The sequence below is a fragment of the Haemorhous mexicanus genome, chromosome 1, assembly GCF_027477595.1.
Source record: "Haemorhous mexicanus isolate bHaeMex1 chromosome 1, bHaeMex1.pri, whole genome shotgun sequence".
NCBI classification, from domain to species: Eukaryota; Metazoa; Chordata; class Aves; order Passeriformes; family Fringillidae; genus Haemorhous; species Haemorhous mexicanus.
In genome coordinates, this window is record NC_082341.1 from 24,769,872 (window position 1) to 24,791,837 (window position 21,966).

General features: G+C 39.0%; 1 protein-coding gene across 4 annotated transcripts in view; it reads left to right on the plus strand.

The window, feature by feature from the left end:
• The window catches only part of PPP1R9A (protein phosphatase 1 regulatory subunit 9A), a 131,755-nt gene that overhangs the window by 96,883 nt on the left and 12,906 nt on the right, over positions 1–21,966 (plus strand). For 3 of the 4 annotated variants that reach the window (XR_009486054.1, XM_059843442.1, XM_059843440.1), the window contains exons 8-15: positions 4,170–4,223; positions 6,074–6,303; positions 7,675–7,771; positions 7,903–8,074; positions 13,695–13,852; positions 14,424–14,724; positions 18,782–18,869; positions 18,970–19,047. Coding sequence is in view for 3 of the 4 variants with exons in the window: in XM_059843442.1 (XP_059699425.1) it covers positions 4,170–4,223; positions 6,074–6,303; positions 7,675–7,771; positions 7,903–8,074; positions 13,695–13,852; positions 14,424–14,724; positions 18,782–18,869; positions 18,970–19,047 (1,178 nt within the window). In the remaining variant the exon portion in view is untranslated. The remainder of the gene's footprint in view (positions 1–4,169; positions 4,224–6,073; positions 6,304–7,674; positions 7,772–7,902; positions 8,075–13,694; positions 13,853–14,423; positions 14,725–18,781; positions 18,870–18,969; positions 19,048–21,966) is intronic. The other variant, XM_059843451.1, reaches the window with a different exon arrangement.

Sequence of the window (21,966 nt, forward strand, 5' to 3'; positions counted from 1 at the left end):
TTTTCTAATACTTTGCATCATACATAGAAAAGAGTCTCAAAGTGGTGGGAAGATGCTACCATGCTCCATGTGCCAGTGAGTTTTCCAATGCTGTGCAAAACACAGATGCAGTGATGGGCAAGAAACTCACCTTTGACTAAACCACCGTTAAATTTGTTCTTGAATACAGTTTCCAAAATCTCAGGCTATTGCCATACTTGAGTTTGTCTAGAGTGATTTGAAGTTATTTGCAGACCTGTCTTCTGTAATGGCCTTAAAACGCTGTTTTAGAGCCCAGAGGAAGGTACTTTGGGATCCTTGAGTGTAAGTGTAGATGAGAGCCTGAGAAGAAAACATGAAATGCTCCTGCCTAAGAGTGGGCTCTTTCAGCAGCCCACGCAGTTGCTGCTGTTCTGAGCACACCACTTTTGTTTCACGGATTGTCTTTAAGAGCACACAGCTGCGTTTTGTTGGCTGATGCCGAGTGAGTACATGTATTTTTCTTGGTATTTGCCCTGAATTCTTTCAACACTGGAGGACTTGTTCATGATCACACTGCACAAGCCCACACAGTGTTTTCTGGAATTGTATTTAAAGAATAACTGTTCTTTCTTGTTCTTACTCCAGAGATTAATGAAAGTATTAAGCAAATGGGTAGGACATAATCTTTAAGCATAATAGTTTGACCTAATTAGTTGAATTCAGTCTTTGCAACAAAAATCATGTTCCCATACTCTGAGAGCATTTTTATTTAAAATGCCTTGCTTTTGGAATGAAAGTCAGAAGAGAGATGGGCATTCCTGGGTGAATCACGGTACTTTTGAAAGTCTTGTTTTCCTGGCTGTTAAGCAGGAAAAATAGAACTGATTTTTCTTAACTGCTTTGAGAGAAAGAGCTAGAAACTTTATTTTAGCTGTGATGATTGAAGAGAAACAAGATCTGTAGGGAGAAGGGACATTTATGTAAGAATTCATTATTTCATATTTTAATGAAATATATGAAGAATGGATGATCATTTTATGCAAAAATATATAATGATTGCGTAAAAATTGTCATGGTGATTATTAGATTCTCTTGCATACTTTCCTTCCCAGTGTTCTCCTGGTATTTTAACATTTGCTAGATTTTCATCCCATTCTACCTTTTGCAATCTTGATGAATTCAATCCATTTTCTCTCTAAAAGTTACCTTTTATAAGAAATTTTATTGTTTTGTAGAAAATTAATCAGCTTTTCAAGACATACTTGAATGGGAAATGTGCCAAAAATTACTCAAAACGTCTTTGTTAAAATGAAGCCTTCACAATTTTATACTGACTTAAAAGCCAAAAAAAAAAAAATTACAAAATACTATCTGCCAAGAATTTGTCTGGCATTAAATAGGACATGGAATAAAGATTTCTGGTCCCCTGTTAGTAAACTTGCTTAAAAAATTTTAGCTATGGAGTCCAGATTTTCTTGCCAAATAGTATGACCTTGCCTGTTGTTTAGTCTAACCTATAAATGTGTTAGCATTTCCCATCCATTCTACAACCATAATTAATTCTTTTTTTTTTTTTTTTAAAGTATATATCCAGCTACACATTTTTCTGTTAAGCAGAAAAGTAGCTTCTGTCTTCTGCCTCAGTGGGATCTGCTGTACCATGTACTGATTCAATGATCTGACCGGGTACTCAGTGTTTATTTTTTTAACTTAAGAACAGAGAGCACAAAAATAACTGTTAAAAACCATCTGTACCTGGGCAGATTGTCATTTATGCAACAATTTGGAGTTTATTTGTATGTAATAATGAGCTCTTTAAGTGCTCCGTATGGGTTTGTGGGGTTTCAGAAGAGATGGGAGTGGACTGTCAGCAGGTAGCCTAAGGCTTTGAGTCTTGGCTTTTTGATGTCATTATTAAGTCTGAAAATGGGAAAAATCTAGCTCATCCATTATTCCCCTGATTTTAACTCGTCCCAGAACAGTGCAGTAGAACTAAGCAAAGGTTAGGCATTTCATAAACACCATGATGTTTTGAGATGGTTCTTTAATAATTTTTCACTATTAACAGGAGTGCAATGGGGAGAAAAACCAGTTCTCAATCTCTAAAAATTGTAGATCAGAGGTTGGAATGACCTTGCTCAAAAATTGCGAGTAACCTCTTGCAAATGCGAATTGAAGTATTTCCTTTTTTCCACCTAATATGTATGTAAAAAGGTGTATGTCCTTTCAGCTTCCTGGCCTTCTAGGTGCAGTAGTTTCACTGGCAACTTCTTGCCATTAGACCAGCTCCAGGGCTGCGAGGTGCCCTGTTCCCAGTTGCACTGGCACTTCTCCATCCTGGAGCAGTAGCCCTGCTCCCCTGTGGCACTTGCTCAGGAGCCCCATGATCCCAGGGTTACCTGTGTCTCTGCAAGCTGCTGTAGGCAGTTCATTTCATTTGGAATGAAATCTTACCTCTGCTCTCACTGAGCACAGGAAGAGTTGTAATACTTTTCAGTGCAAAGTCAAAAAGTGAGCATAAGTAACAGATGATTGTGGAGACTAGAAGTTCTTACAGTCTCTTCTGGAAACCATGACCAAGAAATGAGTGTTGGAAAGATTCCTAAATGGTGAATGGGTGGCTCCTTTCTTCTGTCCAGCATAAATTGAGGAATTCTCAACCTTAAAGAACTAGGTTTATTTGGTAGATTAATTGAGGCTGATTTGCAGACTAAACTGTATCTGAGAATGTGCATTTCCTGTGCCACAAGAAGGGGCATTCAAGAGACTTCATGTAAAGGGAATTTCTAAATTGGTTTCAGATTTTTCAGAGATACTTGTACTGGTCAGCTCAGTGATAGCTCCTGTTACTTTGAAAACCATTCCTCTCTTCCAGAACAGCTTCTCCTTTGATTAATTTGCACATTTTCTTACTAAAAGCTGGTTCTTCAAGAGTGTAGCCATTGCTTCACTAGAGAGTTTAGTTTCTGATTCAGTACAGCAACCTAATATACTCTATTAGCTCACATAAACTATTCCCAAAAGCTCATGTTTGTCTTGTAAGAGAAGTGACCTGCATGTAAAACATGGTTTTCCACAGCGATTCCTTCTATTCATAAATAATGGACAATGCCTTATCTCCAGTGCAGTGCTGGCTCAGGCTGTTACTCACTTTCTGACCTTGCCCTCAGCTCCATACCCAACGAGTCATGGATTCAGTGTGAGGTTTTGGGGTCTGTCAGTAGTTTGTCCATGCTGCCTGCTTTAAATAGTACAGCAGCAGGCCAGTATTGGGTACATGTGCGTGATTATTTCTGTTTGGATTAGGGCTATGCTGTTGGAGCTGTGGTTCAGTTTGTACTTCAGAGCGTTCCTGGAGCCTGTGAGTAGCCGACCTTTGTGGTAAAACTAAAGGAGTTTCAGGACATTGCCTAACACACTCAGAGTGGTAGTTGGCTGTTCACTCCGCAGGAACAGACTAATGTAGGTTAGTACAGAAGAATTCCCAGAGCAGGTGTGCAGGTGGGAGCCAGATCCTCCACACCAACCCTTTCCCTGTACAGATTCTCTGTTGTTGTGGCTGCTTGGTGATGTAACTACAACCTTTAGCACACTGCCTGGGCTGTTAATCTGCTTGCAATTGCTTTGTTGCTTGAATGCTGTTGCTGTTATTTACAGTTTCCCTGTGTAACTGCCCTCAACTGAGATTAGCTGGCTTGTGCAGAGTAACTCCAGCTATTGGTGAAAGATAGCATCAGTTTACCTTTCTTCTTGCATGAAATAAATGTGTGGAATCTTCCCTCAAGGTTTTCCTGACTTCTTGAGATGTTAAATCACTTATTTCCATATTTGCCTATTTGTAATGTGCCTGCTTTAATCAGTGCAGTGGCACTTTCAGCGCTGGGATGTATTTCACATTCACATCAGAAGAGAGCAAAGCCCAGCAGGATAACATCTAATTTTTTTAAACATAAGACATTTGGTTTTGCTAAACAGATTGGATGTTCTGATTTGAAATTATGAGTGGTTAGACGGCATCCTATCTTTAATTAGGTTGCACAGACTGAGTCATTTTGCAAGCTAGACATTTTAATTTACAATCTACTGCACTGCAGCACTCTTCGGGGCCTTCTGCTATGTAATAAGGTATTCAACTTGCAGCACAGGCTTTAAAAATACCGGAGTACTCTCTGTGACTTCACTTGTTTACTTTATGTTTTCAATTCTAGTTGCAAATCAAACATGCAGTTACAGAAGCTGAAATTCAGAAGCTGAAGACAAAGGTAAGAATCAATATATGGTTAATACATAATGTTTTTTTCTTCATGCAAAATCAGATCTGAAGATGTATCTTTATGTGGGTGGAGAAGTCACCATCCTTATTAAAGGCTGATAAGGAAGCAGAGTGGCTCAGCTAAATCTTGTCTTGGTGTATATTCTTTATTCCAAGTTTCGAGTAAAAATCTTAAGTGCTGCTATTAAAAGAAAGTGCCAACTTTTGTAGCTTCAATTAAACATATGTTTTAAGGGGTATCATAATGACTAAATGGCAGATTGCTAGCTTTAAAATTCTGGTGCATTTTTTCAGGTTTTAAAATTATATTTGGATTGAATGTTCCAGTTGAAGTTAGTAGGTTTTTATTTACAAGTGATGTTAAAGTATCCCTGCGCTACTTTCCAATATTGACATTTTTTAAAAACATTATTTATTTAAAGGTATTTAATAGAAATTATTTTTATATACAGAAGAAAAAGTGTTGTTTCATATTCTTGCAGTTCTCTTTAAAAGATAGTCTAGGAAGGAAAAATAGGATCGGTTTAAAAGAAAACATTATCTCACAATCAGTTGCTAGTTAATAAATTAAATTTTCTATAGCAATAAAAAAGAATTGGGTTTTTTTGTACTAGGGTAACCTTTATGGGAACCTAACTGATTATTCAGTTGTTCAGCAATACTAGGTTTTATAATGACATCCTTCTCTTTGAGTCTGAGTATATTATGAAGGAAATAAAAATAAGAAAAAGAGAAAATTGTGCTTCAGGAAAATATTTTAGTTTGTTATTTCTTTCCAGCAGCTTTTGCACTCACTATTATTTGTATTTTGCATAGTGTTTATCAAATCTGCATAAATTACTGTTAAGAAAATAATCATAGTGCAACTGTTTTCTTTAAGGACAATTTCTGTAGTCCTGTTTCAGTCCAGAAAGTCAAAAATCTTTTCTTCCTCTGCTTTCCAGTTCAAATCTAGCAATTGGAGCCACACAGTCAATCCCTTGGGATTGTGCCAAGGCCCATTGACTTGATGGCATCAATGTGTGGGTGTAAACATTCCTCTGTGCATATCCATTTGCAAAATTAGGGTTAATGTGCCTTTTAGTGTTGGACCTTTTTACTTCATCTTTTCAATAGAGCTGAAGAAAATGTGACTCATTTAGGTATATTACTAATAAAATTGCAAACAAGTTAATTTTTTTGGTGTGTGTCGTCCATAATGCTAGCAGAACTGCCTAGAGCAAATTAAGAACTCTTGATAAATAAACAGGGATGTTAGGGCATTTTTTGTTTACTAAATTACAGGAACTAAATCCCACAAGATGCTGTATAACCCTACCCTTATCCAGCACCAAACACTGAAACCTGCAGGTAGCTTCAGTTAGCAAATGGGAGCACTAAAATCAAACAACAAAAAAAAAAAATCTGGAAATCAAATTCCCTCTTCCCAAAATAAGAAATGTCATCATTTTCTGAAAGCCTGTAAATGCTTTATAGCACCTGAGTCACATGCACAAAAGCAAAATGCATCCCATGTGCTGGCTGATTAACCCTGCAGTTTGTCTGGGTACTCCACTATTGACATTTTTAAATGTCAGCCAGTCAAATAGGTTAGTATAACCCAGAGAACCATGGAGGCTGCACTGGAACACTGAGCAAAAACTGTGCTTGGTTTTATGAGGAAGAATAATACATGTATCAGCCTGTTTTCTTTGTCCTGGAACACTCTTCCCACTGCTAGCATATTTCTATCATAGTTACTGATTTACTGATTCTCTCTATTTGTGATTGAATTAAGCCTGAACTATTAGGCTGCACTTTGCAGCTTCTTATGGACTGCATCTCCACTCCTTTGTTCAGCTGCAGGCTGCTGAGAATGAGAAGGTGAGGTGGGAATTGGAGAAGACCCAACTCCAGCAGAACATTGAGGAGAATAAGGAAAGGATGATGAAATTAGAGAGTTATTGGATTGAGGCACAAACCCTGTGTCACACAGTGAATGAGCACCTCAAGGAGACACAAAGCCAGTATCAGGCTCTGGAGAAGAAATATAACAAGGCAAAGAAATTAATCAAGGATTTTCAGCAAAAGTAAGCAACTACACCAGGCTCACCAAATGACTTAGTGGCCAGTTAGAAAACTTGTATGTGATATATTTTGAAATATGAAACCCACTGTTAAACACTGTAAGGTAAATACTGTTTTCCACTTTTTTATTCATGAAGAGCATGGACTCTTTCTATTATGGAAAAATGCTAGTATTCAAGCTGTAGTCATGCTGTACCTAAATAAAGACTTAGTCTGTAATATTTCAGGTTGGTATGTTTCAGAATTAGGAGATAGCTTGATGTAATTGCAAACAACTAAGAGTGATCACAGTAAAGCATTTGATTAGCAAAGTTTGCAGCAATTTATATGGGTATTGTATCAGCTGGATTCATTCCTGCTGTGTACTAATGTAACATCAAAAAAGTATTGTTTTGTTGCATTTTACATTTAATTTTTCTTCTTCTTGTAGATGCCAAGAATGTTTGAGCTGAGTTGAGCTAACTGACGATTTCTCAGCCCCCTCTGTTTCATGTGATCCCCTCTCCCTGGTGGCTAGCAAGAATAATAACATCTTACATTTCTATAACTGCTTCCATTCCCATTATTTTTTTTTTTTTTGCAGCAGCAGCAGCTTTTTTCATTTTCTGCTGAAAAACACTTATTTAAAGAGGAAAACTCAAAGACATACAGCAATGTCAAGTGATAACTGGGATTACAGAAATGAATATCCCGTCCCTTTAAATAAGGGGGTTAGATTATCAAAATATCATTACCTATTTTGGAATTTTGTGACTGTTCCAAAACTAGTTTGTGTCCTGTGTGCTTTCCGTCACAAACTTCTTTGATATTCAAAATAAACAGAGACAGGGCAAGTCACTAGAATGAGTTTGGATAGCTTTCCATTGACATTCTGCTTTATATTAGTAAATTATCTAGTCAGTTGTTTTTAAATACTTCAGACTCCTTAACTGATGTGACATATTTCCTTTAGAAAATTCAGTTTGTGTCTGCAAACTTACAGGTTGTCCATTCTGTGAAGGAACAGTCATATTCTAGTAAAACAGAGACTTTGCTCCATGTCCTACAACATCGAGCAACATAAACTAAGCTACATTGGTTTTATTGTAAACACAGATTAGGAAAAGAAACCAATTTTACTGTTTTGATTATTAGTAAGAACTGAGATTTTTTTTTTCAGATAAGTTGCTCTTGCCAGTTTTATATTATTGCCTGGCATATTCACTTAGACTAATTGCTTAGGGTTTTGTTCTGATTGCAGTTTCATAGTTCTTACTAAGTGAGTGATAAATTATTTGATAAGGACAGATTTTTCTGATGAGTAGCAAAACTTTTATTTTTTCACTCTTGTTTGCTTTGATGACAGCAAATACATCTTATTTTTTTCCCCTAAGAGAACTTGACTTCATCAAACGCCAGGAAGCTGAACGCAAGAAAATAGAAGATTTGGAGAAAGCACACCTTGTAGAGGTTCAAGGTTTACAAGCTCGTGTGAGTAGCATTTCCTCTTATATTCGAAGAATGAGAAAATTCTGTGTGATATTCTGGAAAAACAGCATCTCTAATGGGAAGGGTGTATTGGGGTGAATATTTTTGGTAATATTGCGTTGTGTTTCTTTCAGATACAAGACTTGGAAGCAGAAGTTTTCAGGTTAATGAAGCAAAATGGGAGCCAGGTTAACAATAACAACAACATTTTTGAAAGGCAGACATCTTTTGGAGAAGTTTCTAGAGGAGATCCAGTGGAAAATCTAGATACTAAGCAAGTGACCTGCCTGGATGGCTTAAATCAAGGTTTGTTTGAACCAAACCATAACTCCTATGAACCACAGAATCATAGAATGGTTTGGGTTGGAAGTACCTTAAAGATCATTTAGTTCCAATCCCCCTGCCATGGGCAGGGACACCTTTCACTGGACCAGGTTGCTCAAAGCTGCCTCCAACCTGGCCTTGAGCACAAAGCTGCCTCCACCGCATGGATGGGGCAGCCACAGTCTCTCTGGGCAGCCTGTTCCAGTGTCTCACCACCCTCACAGTAAAGAATTCCTTCCACATTTCCAACCTAAATGTCCCTTCTTTCAGCGTGAGCCATTACTCCTTGTCCTGTCACTACAGTTCCTGACACAGAGTCCCTCTCTGCCTTCCGTGTAGGGCCCCTTCAGATGCTGGGAGGTTGCTCTGAGGTCTCTGCACAACTTTCTCTTTTCCAGGCTGAACAGCCCCAGCTTTCTCAGCCTGTCTTCATGGGGAGGTGCTCCTGTCCCCTTATCAACATCATGGTCTTCCTCTGGACTTGATCCAACAGTTCCATGTCCTTCTTAGGCTCGAGTCCCAGAGCTGGATGCAGCACTCCAGGTGGGGTCTCATGAGAGCAGAGGGGCAGAATCACCTCCTTTGAGGTGGCACCCTGCTTTTGATGAAGCCCAGGATTCCTAGAAGCTGTAACATTATTCATTTCTCTGTTGAAAAAAAAAAAAGCAATACATTATGAAATAAATTCATTTCTAGCAAGCACAGAGGTGTTTTATTAATATTGATATTTTAGCAGTCATTTCAAGTGTGGACACCAACAGTATTACCTTGCAAACAAATCAATATGAATTATATTTTTAACAAGGTATGTGTATAAAAAAGAGCTAGTCCTGCTGAAATGGTATTAGGTGATATGCAGACCTTGTGCAGTTGGTTTCCACAAATCTTCACAGGCGTGTTTTTTTCTGTCAAGTGTTAATTTTAATGAAATATCTGAAGTTCAGAAAAGCTCCCAGGATGACAAGAAAGTCTGTATTTCTGCCATAGAGACTCAGTAAGTGTTATAAAACTTATAATACTTAGCAGTGCTGTTAACACAAATCCTTCTCGTAGTTTGTTTCAGGAGAAGAAATTATGTTGACTCAGAAAAATGATGCTTACATGTACTGTTGTAACAGTGTCAACACACATCTATGGCTCAAGAGCTAAAATCTGGGAATTTCTGCATGTAAAAAAAAAAAAAGAAAAATTGTAAAATTCATTCTAAAAAGTTGAGAGTTCTTAGTACAGTATTAAAAATCTTCAAGTCAGTGCTTCAAAATTATGGTTTTTAATTAATGCATTTGCATGAAAATTTTCTAAGAGTTGCCTTTTTTCATTCCAAAAATGTTCTCCTGGAGAAATGTTACCAGTGTTAATTATTTCTGAGTGTTAGACTAGATGATCTCTGAATTTAAACACCCAAGTTTAACCATATAAATAGAAACACAAATTATTTGCTAGGAAAAAATTGGTAATCAGCAATGATTTTTTGAAAACAGAAGCTGTATAGTTAGACCTTAGATTCCAGGCTACATTTGTTGTTTGAACAAGAGGGAAAAAAACCCTTCATTTTTAAAAATAAGTATATCTTTAAATGTGCTGCAGAACTCTTTGACTTCCATATACCTTTTCCAGTAAATTCTGTGTCAGTTTCTGAGGTCTGTATCAGACTCTGAAGTAGTGACACTTGCTCTGCAAAGAGCCTATGTCTCTGTATCATTCTTGTTGAAACCTTTTAAGAAAAGAACTTGCCATCAACCCATGGGTGTTTGCAGAGGAGCTGTAAAGGGCAGGGGAGTTGTCCCCGATGGACAGCTGGAGGTGAGTAGAGTCCCTCTGGTGCTGTGGGTTGTGCACACTGCCTTTGTGACATTCACACAGGTGCTCCAGTCTCTTTTCTGGCTCATGTTTGGCAAGCATGACACATGCTTCTTGATCAAGCCTCTGCATTAGGTTCCTGGCTAGTGCTGCATGTGGACAGCCACATCCCAGAATTTTGTCCAGAGGTTTGCAGGTCTGTTTTCCATCAAAAAGTTAGAGTGTGAAAAAATACAATGTTTTTATTAAAATTGTATCGAGTATGTTTTTGTTTCAGTGTGAGGTTTTATTACATTCTTGCATGGTTGGGGACTTGGGAAGGAGCAGTGGATGCAGCCTGGTGGTTGCAAACATTTGAGTGTAACTGTTCCTGACACTGCACAGTGCTCTGGCCGTGTTCAGCATCCTGCCAGGACTGCACGACTCCTCAGGCTGTAACATAACCTCACACTGAGCTTAAGGGGCTGCCAGTAACATCAGTGCAAGTTAAAAAGAGAGAACCAAAACTACCATGGCCCACATAATTCTTCCTTTGCTTTGCCAGGGAATACCAGACTATGGATTGCATTTCCTTTACAAATACATGGTTTATTCTAAGCCCAGCAGTGCATTGTAGCTTTCTGGTTTAGTGATCATGAGCTGTGTCTGCAGTAGACAATCAAGCTGTTTACTGGCAGGAGTCAGGGGTTTGAAATCTAAAGTTCAGTGCTGAGGCCAACTTGGCAGTTCAAGACTTTGACATGTCTGTGCAAGCTCCCATTCAAGCCACTTTGTGTCTCTGCTTTCTGGGTGTCTTTGGATACCCAAGGATGCATCAGTTCACAGAAGGAGATTTTAAATTCTGTCAGCCTGTCTAATGGAAAAACAGTGGGAGTACAGGCGAGCTCTTTCCTGCTTCACAGTGGTACTGAAATAGTTCAGATGGAAGAACGTTGGAGTCAAGTGGTTGAATGTCTGGTGAAAGAAAGTCTCATTACATTGACTCTGGGAGTGAAATAAGAACTGTTATGACTTTTATGTGAGAGATTTTCCAGACACCCCAGTGGGTTGGGAGGTTACTGCAGCATCATGTGAGGTTGTGGGTTTGTGCTGGGAGCTGTGAGGGTCAGCCAGTATGTGCAGAAGAGAGAGCTGGGACTGGGGGTGGCAGCACGTGTGGCTGGGACAGAGACCATCTGACAGCAGCCCAGTTCCACTGCAACAAAGCAGGGCAGGATGGGGAGGAGGAAGTAGGAAGCTCCAGGTGCAGATGGTCTTCTGCTTGAAGAAGGCCGGTATGAGCACTTCTGTAAATACCATTTGCAGTCCTGTGTTTATAGTTTGCATAATTTCAGCAGTAAAACAAAGGGATATATAGAAGTCTGTACACCTGAAAGAAAAAATACAAGCAGTTCAAGCTATAATAACCATCTGTAGTTTTCCTGTGGAGTACTTAGGTCAGAAGCATCATTGCAAGTCAGACAATGCTAATTATTCTGGAGTATCATGTGAATTAAAATTTAACTCTAACACATAGAAGAAAAGCAAAAATATCTGTAAGATCAGATTTTAATTAATTAGTGTATTCTGAATGCAGTATATAGGCAAGTAAATGTGTCGAATGGATTATGGTTTGGGTTTTACTGTGAGGGTTGAAGAAAAATTGCTAAAACCATAAGAATATATTATTTTTTTAGTATTAAATACAAAAATACCTTTAAAAATATTTTTAGTCTTAGTCACTTCAGCCTTGTAAAATGTTAAATCTGCTGCAATATTCAAATTTCGTTTGAGTAGATGGTTGATAGCTAAGACAAGTACAGCTATCTTAGTTTTAGCTGTCGAGGCAAGTCATATATGAAGTGTTCAGTATACTTTGCTCATGAGACATTCAGGAATCAGGTGTCTTTGAAGCCAGGCAAGTAAGATGATTTCATTGTTCTGTTCTTTTATGTTAAATAGTTCTCCAGTTTTCATGTATCACACAATGATCTTTATGCCCTGGTGGAGAACTCCCTGCAGGCCAAGCACATGTAACTCCCTCTGAGGGGGTCTGAGTGGATCTACTTTCGGGGCTGGTACAGCTGGGTTTGTGTGGTCATCTGTGTAACAGTGGGAATACTTCATTGAATTCTTAAATATCTGCAGTTGGCTCTTTGTATGTCCTTGCTGAATCTGTACAGATAAACTTGTTTATGCAAATAACTTTTTCTGAGGGTACTACAGGAGTTATGAAGGAACAGGTACAAGTAAAATGTGTTTTTTCTAACCTTGTCCTGGTTTGAGAGGCTGTGGTCAAAGCAATAGGTGCTCAGATTTGAATATTGGCACCTGGTATGGCCACTGAGGATGTGGATACACCTCTGAGTACACAGGGGGTTAAAAGCAGAGAATTCCCAGGGGGAAGCTCTCTTGGGTTCCTCCCTGAAGGAGGTCAGAGCTCCCCTGCCCAGCTGCGGGCTGGGCCGTGGAGGGGAAGCCATTCGGCCAGAGGAGGTAGGCTGGGGCCTTGGACAGAGAAGGGAGGGGAAGGGCCCTGCAGGATGGAAGGGTGGAAGAGCACTGAGAGGCTTTGGACAGCCCCCCAGAGACAGAGGGAGAGAGCTTGTGCCACCTTGAAATTCGATATCATGTGTGGGAAGGAGAAGGGGGGGGCAGCAAGAACCTGCCAGGCAGGGCACTGTGGGAGTTCTGGACAGGCAGAGCCTGATATTTTAACCCTTTTCTGGGGTGATGGAAACCTTACAAATGCTGGTCCTCCTGGAGCTGAATGAGGAGAGAGATAGAGATGGAATAGCAGGAAATGGGCAAGTGTGATGTAAGTTTGTGCAAGTGAAAGATGTCCGAGAGAAGTTGAGAAGAATCCTAGGTGGGAGGAGGTGATGGAGTGGCCTTTGGCTGGACTTTTCTTGTATAGCCATGGACAGAACCATTTTTCCTGTGAGGCAGAGACTGCATTTAGGGGGAAGCAATGGCTGGGAGCCAAGAGAATGCAGTAATGTGATGTGAAGGAGTGGCATGAACAGAGATGACGGGTGAGGAGGGTGGTGGTGCCCTCGATCTACAGTGAAGGAGAAGAAGGTCTCTGTTCTTGAGACCCCTCGGCCCCAGGGGATGAAATTTGGCGGGGACAGGTGTCCTGAAAGTGAGAGACTGTGCTCTTTTTGGAACTGGGCAAAGCACCCTTAAAAGGAAAACCCTAGAAGCAGCTCTGGTCCATACACAGTGGTGAGAGCACTGGACATGGAAGGAAGATGTCACGATGGCATATGTTCTCCAGGTGGTGCCACGTGTGACATGGAAACACAAGAGGTTTCAACTGTTTCCAGGAGAAGCCTATGGTGCAAGAGGGACTCCTCTCTTCTTGATGAACTGAGAATTGATTATCTGAAGGGTAGTGATGGACTGAGAGTTAGTGACGGGAGGGGTGGTAACTGAATTGAGAATCCAAGGTTTTGTCCTACTGTGATGTATTGGGAGTTTGGTGGGAGGGGGAGCAATGTTTTTGGAAGGTTTTCATTCTGAGTTCTGTGTGTCTTTCTTTTTAAATATAGTTGTAGGTTAATAAAGTTTTTTCTCCCCTTTATTCCTAAGCTGGAGCCTGCTTTGCTCTATTTCTGATCACATCTCACAGTAGACACCAGGGAGAAAGTATTTTCATGGGGGCACTGGCATTGCGCCAGGGTCAAACCGTGACACCTAAATTATTCTATGATTCTATGGAAAGTGCATGTTCTTGCAGTTTTTTGTCCAGTTCCTTTTCTTAGGAAAAAGTAATGAAAGATACTTCTGTTAAACAGTTTCAAATCACATTTCCATACAGATTTCAATGAAGCAGTTCCAGAAACAGAGAGGCTGGACTCCAAAGCACTGAAGACTCGAGCTCAGCTCTCGGTGAAGAACAAGCGGCAGAGGCCTTCCAGAACGCGGCTCTATGATAGCATCAGTTCAACTGATGGCGAGGACAGCCTGGAGCGAAAGGTGAGAAGGTCTCCCCTCTCTTTCCAGCTTCCTGTGGAGTGCTAGATTGCCCCTCTGAGTCAGTTCATCCTCTGTCTTTATCCTTCCATTGTAGCACAGGCAGTATTTATTCCTCTGTGGCCGGTCTGCTGTGAATGTACTTGAGTGATGTGCAGGTCCAGTCTCCTTTTGAGTCAGCACATCTGTTTTTTGGGGTCTGTTGTGTTTTAACTGGAATCCTGGTCTTTTTGATTTACATGTGCTTTATAACGCAGAGCGGGTCTTTTCATTTATGCAGGAGGTGAAAGGAGCTTGAATTGTGCATTTCTTTATTTGTTAATTTGTTACCACAATTGATACAATATTTACGAATTGTTTTGTCCTATTCTGACTTCATCTGAAAGCAGATACCAATAAACAACACTGTGTTGTACCAATAAACAACATCAAAGGGTAATGTCTTGAACTGCTACAGCATTTCATACAAATAGAAAGCTAAATAATGAATAAAATAATTGCATGTTCAAAGTAAATCTTGCTCTGTTTGCTTACTAAGTGGTATAACCTGCTTTATAATCTCTTATACCAACAGCCATCACACAGTTACAGTAGTCCCATGCACATTTCAAAATCACCACTGCCCTTATGCATGAGAGCATCCTCACCAGCATCAGATTCTGGTGCTTCCTCCCTCTCCCCCGTGGCTAGCAGTGCAGCAATCTCACTTGACAACCTAACTGAAAACCAAGAAGAAGAACAGCACCACAAAGGAGGTGTCCTTTCCCCACATGCTCAGGGAGACACTCCACTTTCCTCTCCTTCAAAATCTGGGCACAGCTCTGAAGCATCTCCTTTGCATCACCCAGCTGGCAGGAATATTTTACAGGATAAAGGTATTACTGTTTCTTTTGCAATAAATTGATGCATCATTTTGCTCACTTAACAGCTATCTACTTTATTGCCTTTTGTTGTGCAGTAGTACCTTAGCAACTAGAAGGTCATCATCTTGTAATCTCTTTTGCTTAGCTGGAAGTCAAAAACTTTAAAATTATGTTGTATGATGGTATAAGACAAGGACAAAGTTTAAAATGGGATAGGGAACTGCTTACTTTGTTTTTTTCAGGCTTTCTTGGAACTCACTGAAAAAAACAGGGGGAAATTGCCCTTAAGAAAATGTTGTATTGTGTTTTTTTTAAAAAAAAAAAACACATTATTTGACCTTGGGTCACCTCCATTTTAGAAACATGCTTAACACAGTGTACTTACTCAAATAATGTGATTTTGGCATTGCTAGATGATTCTTTTGGAGGGTGTGGAAAGGAGTGTAAAGCAGGAACAGCAGATTGTAGCTTTTAATTGCTGAGAGGAAGCAAAGTCTAGGTTTAATGAGAGGTTAGTGGAGATTTTTCATTTACAGAAAAAAAATAATGTCTTGCAGAGATTAGCCTCATTTTTACTAATTTGATTGAGACTCTTGAAAGGCTAGGTGGATAAAACAGGGTGCAATCATATGTGGCTCAGGTGTATGTCTCAGATGCCAGTTTATTATAAGAATTAACAATATGATCTGTCACTGAACACTGAGCTGTTCTTTTCAGGTGCATTTCAAAGTCAGAATTAACATTGGACACCACTTCAGCATTCTTAGCAATGCACCTTGCATTCTGAGACTGTCACATAAGTTAAAATACGTAATAGAAAATTGTTCATCAGTGAGGTCTGCAGGACTAAGTCTAGAAAGGTTTATAACAGACTTTGGCTTGCTTGAATTAACTGAAAATAGAAATTTATTGAAGATTTATGTTTGTGTGTCTGACTTGCTACTGATTTAAACCCTGTTTCTTCCTCATCTTTATACTGGGCTTTCACACAGGTTCATAAAAGACAGCATTATGAAACTACTAAATTTAGGAGAGATTAATATATTGCAAGAATTTTTACATGAGTTTGGAAATGGCTAGTTGTATCTAAGTTAAATTGTTAAGAATTCCAAGTTAAATTCAATATCTGAGTTTTGCAAGTAAAAATAAGGCTGTGAACCTAGGATTGTTTAGATTGACTTTAGAAATTCAGCTTGAATGTGTGATTGGTTTGTCAGGGAAGTCCTAAATCCTGCATTTCCAACTGATGTATGAAAAATACTTTGATAAAAAATTGGTGGAAACTAACCTTGTAGTGCAAGGAATAGGGCATTGCATTCCACCCACTGTGTCACACTTTCCATTTTAGGTTTGAAAAACAATCTCTGTCTAAATATTGCTGTCATGCTTTCCTCAGTGTGACTGTTAAGTAAACAACCAATGCTTTTGGGTGTGTCTAGGTTCTGCTGAGTAATACATTAGAATTAATCAGAGCAATATAATTTCAAGTAGAAAAGATCATATTTAGTAAGTCCTACCAAAAAAAGAAACAAGTTATTTGGCAACAAGTGTTGCAGCAATGCTACTTTAAATGATTGTTAATTTGGCTGTTAAACTTGTACAGCTCAGAAAATAAAAAAAAGACATTGCATTTGTTTTATGTGTTCAGGTGAGGTTTTTTAGAGGTGAAAAGAGAGCACCTCTGTGGACACACAGGTGGCCATAAGTTAGTCTCTCAATAGCAGAAGTGAGCACTAGCAAGCTCACATTTGTGTTTTCTTCTTTTTCTTACAAGATCGTGCAGTGTTGTGGGAAGGGCTGAGGTGGCATGAGATTAGTTTCATTGCAAAATGATGAGCTTAGAACCACAGCTTTTTCATGTATATGTGATGACTTAATTTTCTTCAGTTCTGCCTGGTTTGTGCACCAGCAGCATCCTTTGATACTGCAGTGCTCACTGACGTGAGGCTGCTGCCAGTGCTGTGTGCCCATGGCACTGAGGTCTAGGGTCTTCCACATCCATCAGCCACACTTTACTGCAGCTTTCAACTGGAGGTGATGCATTAAACAGCTTTTGTGTGATTTATTCTGAGAAACCAGCTTTCTCATACCTTCTCTGAAGATCTTCAAGGAGCCGGGGAAGATGCACCCGAGCAGGGTGGCCAAAGTCCTGCCCAGGCAGGGCAGCTGTGCCTCTGGTGCTTGGTCACTGCCATGTGCAAGCATTGAGTAATTCCTGCATGCAAGACCCTGTAGGTTCAGATCCACATGTCACTGAAGCTGGTTTTGAGACCTAGCCTAACTATGTCCCACAGCCAGCACAAATATTTTCCTCAGCAAGTCATCATTATTTAAAGGGCCCTGGCAGGCCCCAGCTGTGTGGGAGGGGGATTGTAGGGATATAAGAGCTTGAACAGTGATTTGCCATTCCAGGTAGCTGCTGTGTATTCCAACTAAGCTCTCCAGGCTTTTTTTTCCTACTACAGCAGCAAAACATCCATCTACTAAATGCTTGAATTATTTGCCCAACACAAAACCACTGTACTTTATAATTTCTCTACTTCCAGTAAGAAATTCCTCAAAAAAGCCCACTACCCCTTGCTCTGAAAGCCATTTTCCCCACTTGCCTGTTAATAGCTAGTGTGAAAATAAATGTTGCAAGTTTTAATTCTTGTGACAAGTTTGGCAGTGCTTAAATGAAAAGTGTGCATTAAAGATGAAAGAGAGACTGTTAAAGGAAACAGGAAAGAAGTGTGCACAGTGTAGGGTTGATGCAGAGTGTGCATTGCCTAAAGTTCTCCTCTGACTCCTTGGCGAATGCATTTTTTCTTCAGAGACTTCATCTTGCTTTTGTCATTCTTCATATTGCTTTCTTTTGTTTTCTTTTTTGGAATGAGATTGCTTGTTAGTTGTTCTTGAAGTTGATTTTTTTTAACATAAGGACTTGTGAAAACAATATGGCTTTTAGTGTGGGTATTCCAAAAGGCTTTTTTTCCTACTTTTCAGAAGATTTAACCAATTAATTGCGCATTAAATTTTTTGCTCAAATGAAAACTTGGGCAAATATTATCTAAAAAGCAACAGACAAAATTCTGTACACGTAGTTGACTGTCCTGTGATAGTGCTGTGGTGCTTGGGGTTAATTTTGAGAGTTCAATTAAAGTCAGCAACACTAGGAGAAATCCACAAACCCAGCAGTCCTTCCAGTTAGAAGCTGTGTATGTCTGAGGTCACGTTGCAAAAGCCACAAAACCACAAGTGACATGAATGACTGACCTTCCTTTGCTTCCTCTAGGGTATTTGGGAACACTCTTTATGTTTGAGTCACAGTGTCTGAATTTTTAAACACACAGTAGTGTGTTTTCTTTTAGTTTTAGTATAGATTTCACAGGATGTTTGCCAGACTCAGGTTCATTGTTTTGGCTTTATAGGTACTGCAGCCTGTTTCCTCTTTAGGATTTAATAGCATTGGTAGAAGAGATCAAAAATTGATAGATGCCTCAAGGCAGATTTATTAACTGAGCTATATTTAGGTTTTGGGGAGGGTTATTGTTTGTTTTTAAATTTAGAATGGTTAGATTTTTAGGTTACATGTTCAGTTTAACAAAGATGTTTGGGCTAAACTGATTAACTATTTCATAGCATGTCCATCATAAAAGGTACCCTGGGCTCCAAAATTGAAAACAGAATTTTAGGAGTCATTTTGGAAGTAAAGCATACATACTAAATGAATTCTTTAAAAAGAAACATAAGCAAAGTGCAGCTGAATTTAAAAATTGATTCACTGGAATGTTTGCCTATAAATATTTTCTGTTGTTCAATTTATTACATAGTCATCAAACTCAATTAATATTAAATTTTGGTGTTCTTTAATTAAAATTTTTGCGTATTTTTGAATTCTGAAATTATTTATTTTTAATCCTGTTCACACCATCTTCCTAAAAATGAGAATTTCCCTAATTAAATTGTTTACTTACACACATGTACATGTATGGGTATGTAATTATGAAAAGATACACAAAGTGTTCTGGATGGAAAGTACCAATTAAAATTAATAATATACATTCTTCCATGTACAAATGTATCCTAGATGGTGCCACAAGTGCTCAGGCAGCAAGAACAACTAGCCCTAGTATAGGGCATACAGAAAAACTAAAGAGAAAACTTGCAGATCTTGGGTAAGCATTTTTTAAATTTAAAATACATTTTCTTCTTCATTAAAAGGATTGGAAGTAAAATTTCGGAGATGTTTCCTGATGTTTTCTCATATTCTTATAGGGCTCCCTTGAGAAGGAGTTCAAGCAAGGGCAAGAAGAGGAAGGAGAAAGAAGCTATTAGGGTGGCCTGTGGCAGTAGGTATGGGTGAGACTGGGGATGCAAAAAATTGTGTGCCAGAAGTATTGGAAAAACCTAATCATCCTAGCAGATGGAATATTAACAGTCCTACTGACTTGATAAATAAGTGTTAAGCTTTGAGATAACCTGAGCCTACAAACCTAGATTTCTTGGCTCACAAAAGACTGACATATAATCTAAAGATATTTGGAGGTTTATAATGTCATACAGTCATAAAATTTGTCAAGCTGGCAGTGACTTGCAAGAATCATCAAATCCAACTGCTGCTGTTGCATCCACTAATGGGATTTGCAGAAATAGATTTTCAGAGCAGCCCTACAAGATGCACTCAGTCAGTTAATAATGTCCATGAACCAGAAACCTTGACACAATTCAACCTATTTTTTTTTTAAGCCCCCCCAAGTGAGGCTGAGCAGCAGCTGGTCACTGCAGCTTTGCAGCACCCACACTAGGAATGCTTTCAGGAGGGTTTTTCTTTCTGAAGATAAACATCTTAAGTTGAAAAATAGGAAAAATGCTGACTGCATGTCACATCAACAACTTTCAGGCAAAGAATTGTGAGATCTGATAATGCAACATCACCAGCATCAGAATTCTGAATAAATAAATGAATGTTCACAATGACAGGAGGCAATCTCTGCAAAAGCTAGTGTAGATTTTTACTGAAGGCTCTCCTTACATACCTATGAGTGTGACAAGATCACAGCATGATACCTGGTTCCAGGTATGAAAGGCAAAATAAAGTCAGGAGGGCTAAGCAAACTTAATGTGTTCCAAAAGTCTAGAAAGAACATAGCAATTCCAAAACTCTGCACATAAAACAATGCAAAAAACATGATAAAAGAGCTGTTGGGAGAAAGCAGAGTTTGAATGCTATTCAAAAAACATTGTGGTGGAAAATCAGTATGTAGCTATTGTGCAGTTCTGCTGACAGTCTGGTATGTGCAGACCCAGTGACAAGTACATTGTGTAGCTGCATAAAATCAGAAAAGCAAAAGAAACCTTCCTTAGTCCCTCAGGCACACTGTGCTGAAGTGCAGTGTTCTGTCTCAGCATACATTTGTACATTTGTATTCTGCAAATATCTGGCAGGATCTTCAGTGATCTTAGGCAGCAGTCATCACCTCTCTGCTGGTGTCAGAAAACCTGTCCCAGTGCGGCTGCTCACAGCTGACATGGAGTCAGTGATACTCACTGCTGGGTTCCCCTAGTGACAGGGAGAGCTTTCTTAAAGCCAAATCTCTGCACTTTATGTGGCTGTGAGGCAGCTATTGCCCTTAGCAGGGTGTTAGACACTATGCACCATTTAGATACCAAGCCATAGGGTGGGGGAAGTGAATGTGTACTTGTTTCTAAGACCTTGAATGACCCTTATGCCAATACAGGATGTTGCAGATGTTTGTGAGATCTCACAGGTGTCTTCCTTAGAGAGAGCAGATCTCAGTGTAGAGATCAGTTGCTTGTTAGTCCATGTGATAAATCAGTTCTTTGTGTTGTTTCTTAATATTTCTGTAATACAGTTCAGTATCCCAATTACATTTGCTAAAAGCAGAGTTTAATACTGCTTTCAAAGCTGAAATATGTGAGCTTTTTTATTCTTACTTGACCTCTGTTAATTGGAGTGTAGCTGTTTTAGCATAACTTTTTAAACTGGCGTTGTCATTTCTTTTATTGCTAACTCCAAAGCATTTGTCTCACAAGAAATGTGATGATGTTCTCTCTACAAGTCCAAAGCTGTATAAGCTCTTTGAAAGAAGGAAGATAATGAAAAGACAGTATCCTGTTACAATTATTTCCATTACAACAACTGATTGATGTAGAATTAATCATGTTGTTAGATGAGTGTTACATGCAGTATTTTGCCATTTCCAGAAAATAGCACTCAAGATGTGTAAATAAAATCCCAAATCATTTCCTGAAACAGCCACTAATGCTGCAGATATGAAAAAACACCCCATTTAAGTAAGGAGCATGTATTTCTTTGCCTGAAGTTAGGGGATTTGGGCCACAACATTTGTGTTTACTTTATATGTTCAAGCAAGAAAAGATGGTGAGAGGGAAGTAAAGGACTGGGTCAGATGCATCCACCTTTCTTTTAGTTGCTAAATAGAGTATTTAGTTGCTAAATGCTAAATGGATTGTCCTTCTGCTTCCATAGGTGGGGGTCCTTTGACAGCCTCCCTTTCATCCATACAGAAAAGAGGTTTCAAACAATATGTGGTCTATTATGTTAATAATGATTTAGAAGCTGTCCAGAAGGTAGATGTTGAGGTAGATGTACCTACACCCCATTTACACATGGCTGCTAAGAACAGTGGGATTTTATTGCTCTGAATAATATATATGTTGATGTAAATAATATGGTTCTATGACACATGCATAAATTCTTGGAAGCAGACACTTTGCATAATTCTTTTTAATTTATGTACTGTACTAATGCTATATTATATATATATGCCTTATGTATAAGGAAATAAAATTTAGGCATATCACTATAGGCATAATTAGACATTACCTTTGACTTGTTTACTGCAATCTTTGTTATTACAAAGAGAGAATCTGATAAAGTCCCATAGGTGTTTCTTTCATTTTTCTCCATCAATATTCTTAATATTTAATTAATTTAAAAGCAAGATAATAGTACTTCATGTGTATTTAGCTGTTGTAGCAAAGGAACATCTCCATAGATGGATACAGCTACATCTGACTCATTCTGCCTGTACTCAAAATCCAAGCCAGATCTTCTCTGGGAACCAGGGCCCACTTGGGTCAGTGCTGAGTCTAATGATTTAACCATGCTGAGACACCACTGGGGCTCAGAAATGCACAAATACAACGTGTGGCTTCTTGACAGGAGCTGGTTCTCATCCGAACAGTGGGAGTATAGGCATTTTCAGCTGGCATCTGTCTCCATTTGCT